Below are 14,879 nucleotides of genomic sequence, written 5' to 3' on the forward strand. Positions count from 1 at the left end.
ACAAAATTATTGAAACAACTAAAATTTATTACATAACAAAACAGGAAAGTAAAATTTGACGAACAAATGAAATTCACGCCATACATGTAGGTAAAGTTCATAGCATAGAACAGTGACTTGTCTTTTTTGTGATCACTCAGTTATTATCAAAAATGTACATCCATATAGTGTGTAAATACCAGCGCCAATTTTTTTGCTGAGCATATTATGTAATTTTATTTCATACTGTTTTGTTTCCAATTTTATTTATTTGATTCACAATTACTTTGCTAAGTAGTTGTAAGTATTGACAGGCGTGTTATTTTCGTCTGTAAAAGAACGAAAACAAAAATAAATTGTTTGTTGAATGAAATAATTTGACTCTGCTTGTGATACCCTGGCTACACTAAATTGTTTCAAACATGGCAGAGGGAGAATATTCGTTCATCAAGCAATTGAGTCCAATGAAATAAAAACTAGAAGAAACTATTTCTGTGAATAAATTAGGAGCTAACAAATTCATTAGTAAAAGTATCAGACCGGTTCGTGTGTTGCATCCTAGGTTGATCTATGAAAGACATTTGTCTCAATAGAATTTCAACATCTTGAAGATAGAGTTGTGCCGGGTGAGGTTGACTGCGACAACATAAGAACTATTAAAATTGATAGAATAAACAATTCCTTGCTGAAAAATAAGAGTTAATTTTTTTGACATTTTTCCTCTTCTCAAAACTGTCAGTCTATAGTATCAACCGCGGCTTAAATTTACTATCCATGGCAAATGATTTGCGGAAAGGTCTGTATGACGTTTTTTTGGTGTCATTCAAAGAAAAGAAATTTATAATGCAAATCAAACAAAAAATGCGAGGCGAAACAACATGATATCCAAATCTATAAGTCAACGAAGAACGATAATTAAATTCGACTTGTTTAGAGAAAAAGAGAAATAGACACTTGCTGCTGTATTTAAAGATTTAAAGTTTATCAATCGTACTCGCTGGAAGTAAGCTAAAACCAATCCAGCGTTGGGTTTGGCAATGGCAGAGGTTGATGTTTATTTCATGCATACAAAATAGATTGTCTAAGTCATTGTTTACAAGACATCGTCTTTTCTTGTTGGCACCAAAATCTTACAAAACCTGCAGATTTCATTGTTAGAGATAACACAAAGCCTTGCCATTCCAAATGCCTCGGATATAAATTAAAGCTGCCGGATGAAGACGAACGCAGTTAGAGTCAGAAGAATAACAGCTCAAGAAACAGCAAGGTGATAATTTATTTTGTTAATTTTTCTGTTCTCGATGCCCACTCAAAAAAATCGTTCTCACGTAACTACAAAACGAGTGGGCATCAGACGGTTTTTGATGAAAATGTTTCGAAAGCAATCACCACATTGCGCAACCAAAAATTAACAAAATAATTATCAAAGTCTTTCTCTTTTTCTCCTCTGTTTTTAGATTTGGATATCAGATAACACAATGGAAAAAATGCCGGTAAGTATAGTAGGGTAATATAACTTACTTCCGATCAGTGTTCTATTACACTAGTCTTCTTTTCGTTATAACAGATGTGGTGTCCGCCGACGCCACCGCAGGATGATAACGACATCTATGTGGATTATTCGCTCGGTTTTTTGTACGAAAGGGAAATCATTCCTGAATCGCAGTTACCGCCAGTTTACGTTAAAAAAGAGTACAAACGTAGTCGTTCGGAGGCAGGATTCTATCCAGACGGACGTCGTCCAGTGAAAATCCGGAAAGAAGATACCTACTATGCCCCTCGGTCTCTATTCGATCGTCCAACACCTCAAATCGCAAAACTTCGCAAAGATTACAAGATGCAACGATACAAGGGTATTATAAAACCTTTTCCGATGGCGGGTCTGAAGCCTACGATGCCAGTAAAGCAACTTGTCGAACCCGAAGGAATGCCGGAATGGATGATTCACGAGGATATGGCCATGTTAAATGTAATTCAAAATTTACAAGGTTTACCTTTAAATTTGATGTTAGTTTCTCCGGGTCATACTCCGAATTGGGATCTGGTAGCAGATATTGTTAATCAATCCTCGCGAACATATCGTTTACCGAAACAATGTCGTTATCGGTACGATACGGTAATAATTCCTCGAGAAGAAGGCAAACTGCTTGAAAGCCCTAAAAAGCAAAAGAAAAGCAAAAATCCTTTGAAGCAATCTCCTTCAAAAAGTATGCGGGCAATGCGAACTGCCCAACTTTTTACAAGTGATGGAAATAGTTCGTACATGAAGCTCGCACGGCAGAAGTTTGATAACATTAAGTTGGCATTCGGTAAACGGGCTCCACAGGCTAAGCAAATGATTGCAAATCCCCAAATGAAGAACCCTAAACATGCTGCTGTTTTGGTCGAATACGGCATTTCTAACTACGATTCTCCGCTGACTCCAGTCGAAATTGCAACTAAACGGGCTGAAAGAATTTCTAAAGAGAAACAGAAAAATGCCATTTTGATGCAAGGACAGGAGCAGCTCGCACAGCAACATGCCCAACAACAGCAACTTGCCCAACAGCAACAGCAAGCTCATCAGCAACAACAACTACAACAACAACAACAACAACAACAGCAGCAGCAGCAGCAGCAGCAGCAACAGATCCAAGTTCAGGTTACTCAACAGGTTCAGGTAAGTCGATTATCCAATCGAATGCAATGATGAATATTTTCAAATTCTTTTAGAATTAGATCTTTTGCGAGCTAAATACGTACTGTTTTTTTTAAATCATTCCAATGGCCAGATGTATGGAAATTTCAAATTTGTGTAGCATAATTTTCATTCGTATATTTTTTCATTAGAAATAACATCAAGTAATTCGTGGCAAGTTCCGTAAATCGATATCAAGATTGGAGAACGGATGAATTCTAAGCAAATGCACCAACTCAAATCTCTTCCTTTGATGTATCCAGTAATCCTGTAAATATCAGTTTTCATATATATGAAACGAATGATGTAACTACTAAGATGGCTTCAACGATTTATGGGGTATAGTATATGATCATCCCTATCAAGCGCTCCTCGCACTTGTTTGAGTGAGTGTGCGCACTTACAGAGAGAGTTACACAACCACTCATGGAGGGAACACCATACCGCAGTTATATTAACCTCGAGCGGATGAAAGGACGTTCGTTTTATTCCGTGTTCGTTTCCGTCCACCACAGATTTCTCAATATTTCAATATTTTTTCTACGATTGACCTGCTCTTCATTTTGATTTTAGTGATCTAATCTAGCTTTAGCACTAGATATGACCCGGTTGTCGCTACTCCGTCAATATTCAGAACGAACTGAGGTTCTTCTGAGCAACATGCTCGGGAATAACATTTTGACGTAGAACTACGTCTTTGTTTTCTATGTAAAGGTGCGGAAATAAACCTGTATAGACAGTGTTCAAGTTTTGAACATCTATAGCTCAACCGGTTTCAAACATATTTTAGATATCATTATACTCACAGCTTGAAAATATTTCTACGCATCGATTCTAGTGAATAAAACTATCGCCCTTATTCTGAATAACGTCGTATCGTTTTTTCCCATGTATTTCATTTGTATTCCCCATAACGCAAGCAAAATCAAAGGTAGCTATGATTCGATCGAACCACATTCGATCGAAAAATCAATACGTCGTTATTCAGAATAAGGGCGTATATATTGGTCGAAATTTCAATTATTAACGAATAATGTCCATGTATCCCTGTTTTCTAAGCCATTATCATGGTTTTTTTTTCTAATAGAGACGTTTTGTTCACGGTTTTCATTTGAAATTCACGTTTAAGATAACCCCTTTTCAAAACAAGAATCAGTATCGAACCAAATAGCACTCTGGGCGGTTCGTAGTGCCGTGCAGAAGGTTACTGTGCACATCAGCGAATAGACCTTTTTCGTCGTGTCGTGTATGGAAATGTACATCTCTTTTATCAATCTTGAGCTTCCGTGTTTTTACGATAAATAAACGTCATAACCAGTCGTGTGGACTCGAATAGCTTTTACCGCTGAATACGTCCTCGCTTCCTCACTGACTTGTAATATGAATTTGAAACAAAATCAATAAGAGTAAAACAAGCATGTTGAATTAAATCAACACTACACAAATTACTTTAGCGAAACATTAGCAAAGAAACCATCGGGTGATGAGTCCCCACTATGGTGCCATGCTTTAATGATACTCTTCTCATCAGCTTTTATTTTTTGAATCGATGTAATGTTCTATTATTTTATAACCCGGAAATTCAGGACCGCCGTAACCGAAGTGAGTTTATTTGTACATTAGCTACAATTTTTGATAGATTTGAGGTAAATTGAAAATTTTGTACTTTATAACATTTATTGCGAAGCAGAGTCGTGATATTACATTCCTTTTGAAGGGTTTGACTTTTTGTTTTAACATTTTCGTAGTCAATTCATAGCGTACGAAGCATTTTCGTCGAAGCACGAAGCATTTTCGTCTCTCATTGAAACAAAAGTGTGTTTTTGTTTTGTTTTGTCACTCGTAAACATAATCATCAACGAATCAGAAGAAACATTTCTTTATACATGGTCGAAGAGTGAAGAGTGAATCATTTATTTATTTATTATAAAATCAACTCAATGTAGTCACAATGATAATTTCTAATACTAAGTAAGAAGTTGGCTCTTGTTTTATTACGTGAAAGATTGAATTCGAACTTAGATGATACTCGATTGAACCAAATAAAAATATTTGTATTTGATTGAACGACCGTTGTAAGCCGATAACGGCACCCATTCATTCTGTAGTTGTTGTGGAGAGCTCGAGGACGAACATTGATATTAACCTTACGGAGCAAACACCCCAATCGTATCGCTCAAAACATCTTACCTCACCTTACCTAACAGCTATAGGCCTGGGGTGTCCTTTGCTGTATCAAGCATACGTCTCCACATAACTCGGTCCATGGCTGCTCGTCGCCAGCTACTCAAGACACGGATGCTTCTGAGATCACCCTCCACTTGATCGATCCACCTTGCTCGCTGCGCTCCTCTTCTTGTACCAGTCGGATTAGATTCAAGAACCATTTTCACCAGGCTGTCGTCCGACATCCTTATGACACGCCGTCTCCACGTTCCGTCTTCCATCTGCACTCCGCCATAGATGGTCCTCAATACCTTTCTTTCGAAAACACTGAGGGCGCGTTGGTCCTCTGCCAGCATAGTCCAGGTCTCGTGGCCATGAAGAACAACCGGTCTAATGAGCGTTTTGTAGATGGTCAATTTCGTGCGGTTGCGTACTTTTCTCGATCGGAGGGTTTTTCTTAGTCCAAAGTACGCACGATTCCCTGCCAAAATACGTCTATGAATTTCTCTGCTGGTGTCATTGCCCGCGGCTTTGTTGTTCATCAGCTTGCCGAACTCCTCACTTATCTCCGACAGATCAGGGGCTGGGAATCTGTCGTCGGTTGAGCGTGCACCCAGATTGATTCCTGTACCGTTCTCTGTATCTTGTGCTTCGCCATTCAGATGCTCGTCATAGTACTGCTTCCACCTGTCGATCACCTCACGTTCGTTCGTGAGAAGGTTACCACTGGCATCTCTGCACATTTCGGCATGTGGCGTGTAGCTTCTACGTGAGCGGTTCACCTTCTCATAGAACTTCCGTGTGCCATTTGCGCGGTACAGCTGTTCTATCGCTTCGCGATCTTGGTCTTCCTGGTGGCACTTTTTCTTCCGGAAAACCGTGTTCTGTCTGTTCCGCGCCTGTCTGTATCGTTCCTCGTTCGCTCTAGTGCGGTGTTGCAGCATCCTCGCCTTTGCTGCATTCTTTTCTTCGACCAACTGCTGACATTCGCCGTCAAACCAGTCATTTCCTCGATTCGATAACCTCGTACCTAGAACGGTAGCAGCAGTGCTACTCACGGCGGACCTTATGTTCCTCCAGCCGTCTTCAAGAGTCGCCGAGCCAAGCTGCTCTTCCGTTGGTAGCACTAGCTCCAGTTGTTGCGCGACAAGGTAGTGGTCAGAATCAATATTGGCACTGCGGTATGTGCGGACATTGATGACGTCGGAGAAGAATCGCCCGTCGATGAGAACGTGGTCGATTTGATTTTCCGTATGTTAATCAGGTGATCTGCAGGTGGTTTTGTGGATATTTTTGCGGGGAAAGAAGGTGCTTCGAACTACCATTCCTCGGGAGGCTGCAAAGTTTACGCATCGTTGACTGTTGTCGTTTGTTACCGCGTGCAGGCTCTCTAGCCCGATCACGGGTCTACATTGCCTCCCGGCCTACCTGAGCATTCATGTCGCCGATGACGAGTTTTACATCCCGCCGTGGGCAGCTGTCGTAGGTTTGAAAATTGAAGAAACGGCCCTTGATCTTCACATACTGTCACTGATTGGCTGCCACCCAATCACGCGCTGGCGCATCTTGACCAACACTACAATTCCCGTTCCTAGAACGTTGGTTGTGCCGCAGCTCTGGTAGAAAGTAGCCGCTCGATGCCCACTTTTCCACACCTTCTATCCCGGCCAACAGAGTTCCTGCAGTGCTACGACATCGAAGCCGCGGATTTGAAGTTCATCATGCAGGATTCGGTCGTATCCTGGGAAGCCAAGCGATTTGCAGTTCCATGTGCCAAGCTTCCAATCGTAGTCCTTATTTCGTCGCGTAGGTCTTTGTTGATTATTCCGAGTCGTATTTATATCCAAACATCTGCTATCATTAAAGCACGCGAATGTCGCATCCTCTGAGCTGCGAATAATATGGTAGAAGTACACCAAGAAGGTCAAAGGTCCGGAATGGCTCCTATACGGAATTCCAGATGTTGCACAAAATTCTTCCGAAACACAATCGTAAATTTAGTATTGCATCCATCGAAGGACGTTTGTACCAAAACCAAGTCGATCCAATTTTGCAATTATGATGTCATGATTAATTTGATCGAAGGTGGATGGAATTAATTATCACTTCATTGTTTTTCTCACACAATTAACGCATGAATCGCGATCTAACGAAAAATATTTATTTCATTGTTTTTATGTGTTTTGCGTATAAATTTGTGTGTTTGCATAGAACATTTAGAAAGTATAGCAGTAATAGTAAAATACTGTTTTTTTTGTGTCGACACTTCGAATATATAGTCGGTTCCAAGTTTTTACGCATCAAAATTTACATTTATTAAGTACTTTAAGGAAAATACACCATAGGTAAACATGCTTTATTTTATATTAAATGCATGATTTTACCAAAGTTCTAAATATATATACTATCGAAAACATGATAAAATTGCAAAAAAAATGCAACATGTTTTTCGCAGATACTGATCGGACTGCTATTTTAAATGCCTTTTTTACTTTGCACGAAGTTTAATTTGAAAATTTCATTTACCGACTAGAATAAAATTGGTCCTGAGTACGATATTTATTTATTATGTAGCATTCGTCACTTCCTTGGTGCTTGGAATTTTCCTAAAAAAAAAACTACCTGCGCTGCCGATCTTTCTTTTGCAAAACATGTTTAATTACAACTCAAGTCTGTACCAGAGTTGATAGTTTAAAGTTGGATGGACGTTGTTTTTATTCATGTATGATGTTTAAAAGTGTGATTGATTCGAACGTAAACGGGAACACGAATTTGATATACTTTCGAACGTATCGCATACGGCCGTAGACAAGAATGAGAGTGAAGAGCACGAACTGGGCGTTTGAGGCTTTGTATCACGCAAAAAGTCTGTTTTCATTGCTTGCGACTACTGCTCCCAACGTCCAAAGTCCACGACATGAGCGATTCACGCTTTATACAGGTTTGTTGTTACTGATGTTGGTGGAAGAATCGCACAACGACGTCCAGTTCCATCTGACGCACTAGAAGAAGTGAACGATTTTCGATCAGAGTTTACCTTTTATAGTCGTCCAGTAAAACATCGGGACTGATTATGTGCCTGATTACCTCAAACCGTTGTTCGGGTGCGAAAATAGCAATCAATCGTGAAGAGTTTTCCTCATTGTCTCCAAAAGTTTTAGAAACACCTTTATTTGTCATATTTGAATAATTGCCTTTCTCTTGTCATTCAAATAGTTTTATTGTGATTATATTTTTGATTACGACACTTCTACGATTCGTCGGGTCAGTGCAGTAAAATTTAACTCAATTCAATTGAAACCGAATGTGAAACACACTGACTATCTCTTTACTACAGTAAACTTCACACTCTGACATACACAACGTTCGCTGACGTACCAAATCGGCGGCATTCAGTTCTTCAATCGATTCTCTTCAAATCAAAGCTCAGTTTAACCACCATCAGTTGATCTCTAAAAGTAACAAAATATCTCAATAGTGTTAAAGCGGCCTTCAAATGAGGTTTGTGTAAACATTCGAATTGGTTCAAGATAATGGGCCGTATGTATAAAACGTAGCATGTTTGAATTTCGGTAGTAAATGCTGCGTTCCTGTCAAAACATGCTACAAACTGTAATATTTACTACAAGTTTTCGGTAGGTAGCTCTAGAAGTTGCTAGTCGTGTGTTTGCTGATAAAATGAAGTACAGAAATTAAAAAAGTGGCATTTTTACAGATGTAAGTACGTTTCTTGCTTTGTGCATGCTTATACCAGCTTTTCCGGCTCTGTGTCGATACGGTATGCAGTAAATGCTTAAATTCGGAAGTAGCATTAACTACATGTTCGAACTTGTTTTGTCGTGAATACGACTTACTTTACTATGGGGTGCCTTTTCAAAATTTACCCTCTGAGATAGTGATAAGTTTTTGATCGTGTTTATCTCTTGTTGTATCTAACGAAACAACATAATTTTTGCTACATGCCATCGGAAATATGATCACAATTTTATGATAAAATTTTCAGTTGTGTGACATAATCTCAAATAATTCAAAATCAAACTTTTCTGAAATGTTTGGTATAAACGAGTATCAAAGAGAATAATTCATAAGGCGCGTCTGCCTTTCTCGTATTTTTAAAGCTCATAGCTCTGTGATCTGTGAAAGGATTTATATAATCTAACCACCAATAGAATCGAAATTTTTCAACTTAAGCGTGTAAAGAAAAAGCATTGAAGCATTTCAATAGTACACTATTGAAAAACCTGTCTCATTTGACCCATGTCAACACCAGCCAATCAGAACGCGTTCTGAGGAAGAGAACAAAATATCTGCTGCTGTACAACAAATCGTTCGAGAAAATGTTCCGAACAGTGTTTAATATCGTATTGAGTTCCACAATTTGGTCCTTCTGAAAGGCAGGAATTAGTCCCGTACAGCATCCGGATAGTTTCGTTCAATGAAATGCAAATCCGAAATGAAATATCGTAATTAAAATTCTATATGCTGCTATTTTTATAGCCGTTAGGACCGCCCATTAGTGAAAAAGCTACAAACGAAATCAGGTAAAAACAAGCCTCTCAACAAAAATTGGATCAGTTTGAATTCTATCGCCACTGCGAGCAGATGTATTTTGTGTCGTTTGCAAAGCTAGTTTCGCTTCCGACAAGAGCGATTACGTCAAGCAAAAGAAAAAGAGCATTACACAAAATCAGCCGTTCTAATGGCTCTAAAAGTTTTCTAAAGAACTATTCGGATTTGTTGTTTGCAAATCGAAAGGAAATATCCTCAGTTTAGTGCAAATCTAGAACAGTTTGGTTGGATTTATGCACTTTTCGCTGTGTGAAATTCACAGTAATCGAGATCAAGTGAAGCCTTTTTTTTCTGCGAAAAATGTGAAAAAGGAGAATGCTTGCATAATTCATACAATTGATCAACTAATTGATATTCGGAAGTGTTAAGGAACATGTCAGTTGTTTTCGTATTCACGACATCCATTTATGTTTCTGACATTACCCACCCGCCTTTTTTATTCATACCAAACCGCGTTATACTCTGTGGACTTTGTTTTTGAGAAGTTACTACAAACAACAGACTTTACTACATTGTATTCATACGGCCCAATAGGTCAAAGACAAACCAGGTTGCTGAAATATCATTTACAGAATACATATAAATTTATAGTTTCCTCCTTCAGTTTTCATTTTTAATACTTTACTCCATTTATAATTCTGTTCATTCGCACTTGCTCACTACCAAAAGCGAAGACAATGAAGGAGCTAGACTACTTGGCACTTGAAACTGAGCAAGCAGCAAAACTTAAAATGACTAGGTACGATTATTCAACTGATGATGAATTCTGGAAGCTTTGCTTGAAAAAAGCAGCAAAAGTCATATGAATTTGTATTGATATGCTGGCGGTTATTGGCCATAAATTTCATTTTCATCTGATATCATTCGATTGACGGTGTGTCATTAATAAATAAAAAAATACTTACAAGGAACTGTTACATCTAATATACCACATAGTCAGTAGCCACTGTGTTTAGTTAGTATTAGAAATTTCATTAGTGTCCGTTAATTTTTCAATAAACATATAAATAAATTGGATGTAGAACGATTATGTAGATAAAATAGGTATCAAGGCACCCATATGAACTGTGTCAAATTTCAAATGAGCTACCTGGTAAACATTTCCAGTTGGCGCCGAAATCTCCACTATGTAGGTGACCACACTTTTTTTACGCGGGGGTTGCGTAACGCGTATCTTCGGAAATCCGCGTAACTTCGGAAATGCGCGTAAAAAACCGAAAAACTAAAGAAATTTCTTTTGATACAAAATGTCTCAGAACTGCATGAAACGTCCAGATGTGGTGTTATCTTAAAGATTTTTTTGAAAAAATCGTCTTCGGGACTTAGAAAAATGTAAAGATTTCCCAAACCGATATTATTTATGCCAAATCTCAAAAAATATTTTTTTTGAAAAGTGTCATTGTTATTGTTTCGGAATTAAATCTAATGTTTTTTCCCGCTTTCTTCACGTTTCGCCTTCGGCTCATCAGTGCTTAAAGCAGTTCAAATTGAACTGCCATCTCCGCCTAACAGTTCAATTTGAACCGCTAAGCAGACGCAAAGTTTACACTATTTATGTAACGACTTTTTGGATATTGCACCGAGATGCTATATCCTTTCTGATGGCTAGAACGATGTTTTTTTTTGTAAGATTTAGGTGTCGACTAGGTGGTGGTAATAAACCCCTTATTTTCAATGTATAGCAACTTTAAACTGTATACCAGGTTTTGCAGTCTTTCTTACGAGTGAATTGTAGTCAAACATATTCATCTTCAAAATACTAAAACTGGCTTTATCCTAATATAGTACAATCGTATTCTGGACCATCTCAGCTCCACCATTCATCCTATAGATGAAAAAATTAATTTAACAGATCTGCTACCTCTGCTTAATGCATTGACTCAGAGGATAACATATAAATTGGTCATTCGCTTCGAATTCTTGTTCCGCTCTGCTAGATAATATGGGTTTTTATGTGCGAATAAAAGATACCGACTCCAATTATATTGCATATATCGTTGTTTAATCGATACAATTTCCCTACGAATCAGTATTCATAATTATTATATTTTCCTTCAATCCAGCAGGTGGCTCAACCCCAGCAGACACATGTAATTCAACAGCAGATTCCTCAGCAAATACAAATCCAATCACATGCACAACAACATGTAACATCAGCTACACCGGGGAGTCAAGTACAGCAGACCACAATTGTGGTGGGAGGAGTTGGTTCGAATGCTTCGCAAACTGTTGCCACTTTGGTTCCGGCTCCATCAATACAGACAGGGCGGCAGCAACCGGTGGTTAATATTTGCTCTACCCCCGGGCAGCAACAGATTGTTAAGGCCATAGTAGCCAGCCAAGCAAACCAAAACATTCTCACGCAACAGCTAGCAGTTGCACAAAATAGTCCGCAACAACAAGTTTCGGTTGTTTTGACTACTCCTGTTACGACTATGTCTGCGAACTCGGTACAACTATCGCAACCGCAGATAGTTTCTATTCACCAATCTGCTCCACAGATAATTCAAAGTAATCCATCGATAACACAATCTTCAAACTCTATTGTTCAAACTCTGGCTACTCAATCATTGCCGCAAGTCGTCTCAGTTGCTCAGTTGGCTACCGTGGGAACTGTAATGTCAACTGGGAGCCCAATGTCTCAATCGCAGGTAGCGACACTAACAACATCCGCACTGAGAGCTCAACGTATTGTCGCTCCGCCAGGTACTTTGCAAGAAGTGGTTCTTCATCAACGACCGGGTTCTCAAAGTCCGACCGTAGTTAGTGTGAGTGGTTTAGGTCAAGGATTGACTCAAGCTCAATTGCAAACCGCTCAGCTTCGTCTTTCTATGGCTGGTCAACAAGTATCGGGAGTTGTGGCCAAAGGAATATCAGTGGGGACAGTTACCAGTGCAGGCAAGCCGATCAATACGTCCCAGATTCAGTTCTATCGCCAACAACCAATAAGACAACAACTGAAGGTGTTACATCCAAGCGCAGGCCAAGGTGGTACAACAACCGTACTTCAGCAAGCGGCAGGGCAGCCAACATTAGTTAGCCCAGCAATCATTCAGGGAAATATTATTCAGACTGGAGGTCAGACAGTGCAGGTTCAACAAGCAGCACAAAAAGTATCGGTGAGCCCAGTTAGTACCGCAGTAGTCAGTGGAACTGCAACACAAGCAGGTACCATCGCAACAGTCCAAGTAGCTCCCGGTCAGCAAAGGACACAATTCATCAAACAAGTCGGCACTAAACAAATGATAACAACAAGACAAGTTACCGAAAACGAAATGCAACTGATGGTAAAACGACAGATTATCAGCCAACAACATAAACAGCAATTGATACCACAGACACAAATATTTGCCCCGGCGAATCTTCAGGTACAGCAGGCCGGTGCTTCTGGAGGTCAGCAAATAGCCACGTTGGTTAAGACTTCGAGCGGTACAGTAGCAGCAACAGGCATGACACTTTCGCAGGTGAAAGCTGGACAGATTAAGACTATCAGCAATCAAAGTCAAGTTAGGCAACTTCAGCTTCAACAACAAATAATAGCTGCGCAACAGCGGAAAAGTGGAGGAAAAATGACCCAAATTACGCAGGTGGCTGGTAAGGCAGGTCAACCAACGCAGTTATTCGTGCAAAGTCCTAAGAATCTTCCGGCTGGTACAGTTACAGTCCAGCAAATACAACAAGTAATAAGACATGCCCAACCTGCTTCTATCGCCGGTGGAGGTCAGATTGTGCTAGGAAAGACGAGCGTTGGAAGAGTTATTCCCGTGTCCGTTTCCCAACAGGCCAATCAGAGACAGACAATTCAGGTTTGTATTTTCATGTGGGTGTACGTTATTTAGCCGAAGTTTGTTTGGCATAAATTCGTTAACTTTTTATTGGCATAATTTCAACTGTACATATTTCCTTTTGATATGCGAATGTTATGCCAAACGAATTTAACTTCGGCCAAATAACGTACACCCTTTTCTTGTATATACCAAAAATGGAAAATTACAGTTGTTATTAAACAATTCCAGGTAGTAACTGCAACATCAGCTGCTCAAGCTATAGCTGCCGGCAATATCCGTACTCACGTACCGACCCAAAACATAGGAACAATAAAGGTAGCAGCGGGAGCAACTCCTGCTCAGCAGCAGCAGGCTATCTTAACAGCGCTGCAGAATCAACAAAATCAACGTCAGAATGCCAGCCCCGTTCGGTTGCAAACTTCAAGTGGCTCATTAGTTGCGGTTACTGTTCAGCAACCGCAAGCAGTAGTCACAGCACAGAACTCGGAGTTACAGCAAACACAACAAATCACGTCAGGACAGTCACAGCAATCACAAGCGACCACACAACAAGTGCTTCAAATACAGACGCAACCACAGCAAATTATAACGGCTACAGCAACAGCCTCCGGCACAGCCACCGATGGGAATACTACCATAGTGCAAGCTCAACAACAGTCACAGCTAGTTTCACAACAGCAGCAACAGTCGTCTACAGTGCAGCAACAGGTGAGTATGATAAAGAAGAAGCAATCGCCGAGTGGGAAATAGAATCTAAGAATGTCATTATTTGAATTAGTACTCGACAGGTAGTCCTTAAACGAGGAGCTCACCGGACTAGTTTGATATCAATATTGGCAAAACATATTTGTACTTCAATAGTTGTATCTGTAATGTTTGGCATATTATGGAAAAAAAATCTAGAATAATCAATCAAGTCTTAAAATTCAATGTAAGAAACTGGATGCACTGTTGTACTTGAAATTCGAATATATAGACCAATGATAGCATTTTACACACATGTTAAATGTCTTTCAAGGATATTTGATTTTCGATTCCTTGAGTTATAATTGATTATTCGATACATTATGACGTATCCTCACAAGACTTCCAGAACAAGCCATAAATTCAAAGTTTTTAGAGTCGCTGCTAGTCTCAACATATACTTAAAATGTTTTCGGGTGGATTTTCTGTAGTGAAGTCGAGCAACGATGAGCTTCTTGAATTAAAGAAACAACCAAAGAATATCGTTCTTCTTGTTTGAATAACTCTAATCTATAAACTATGGATAATCGAACAAGAAAACACTATAACTGAGTTTGTTTTCTTTTTAGACTAATTAAAGCTACCTGTCAAGGATATTTGATTATGTACCACATTAATCTACTACTTCAACAAATTTTTCACTATCACCATTTAGAGTTTACAATATTTATAAACATGAATGATTTGGCACGTTTTATGTATATGTAAATTCGAAACACATATATTTGGACTAGTTGAGTATCACGTACGTGATTCGCTATTTGAAAGTAGTTTGCACTATGTTCGAAAACTGTTTCGATATGAAACTAACAATAATGATGTCAAATTGTCTTCTTAAGAATAAATTGCTAAATGTTTCTTTCTGGAAACGATAAAAATATAGGTTTAATAATGAAGGGTAACTTAACTATTCTGTTATTATAATAATCGTAGAGCGAATAAAGGAATGTATTATA

General features: G+C 39.1%; 1 protein-coding gene across 4 annotated transcripts in view; it reads left to right on the forward strand.

Moving 5' to 3' along the window:
* LOC131439325 (helicase domino) overlaps positions 1–14,875 on the forward strand; it is a 39,129-nt gene extending 24,254 nt beyond the window's left edge. For 2 of the 4 annotated variants that reach the window (XM_058610216.1, XM_058610219.1), the window contains 4 exons: positions 1,437–1,472; positions 1,547–2,638; positions 11,455–13,197; positions 13,408–14,319. In XM_058610216.1, coding sequence (XP_058466199.1) covers positions 1,437–1,472; positions 1,547–2,638; positions 11,455–13,197; positions 13,408–13,929 — 3,393 coding nt within the window. In that variant the 3' untranslated portion in view covers positions 13,930–14,319. Of the gene's footprint in view, positions 1–1,436; positions 1,473–1,546; positions 2,639–11,454; positions 13,198–13,407; positions 14,320–14,492 lie in introns of those variants that run through there. The other 2 variants (XM_058610218.1, XM_058610217.1) reach the window with 2 other exon arrangements.
* Positions 14,876–14,879: the final 4 nt, after the last annotated feature.

Source organism: Malaya genurostris, chromosome 3 (genome assembly GCF_030247185.1).
Source record: "Malaya genurostris strain Urasoe2022 chromosome 3, Malgen_1.1, whole genome shotgun sequence".
NCBI classification, from domain to species: Eukaryota; Metazoa; Arthropoda; class Insecta; order Diptera; family Culicidae; genus Malaya; species Malaya genurostris.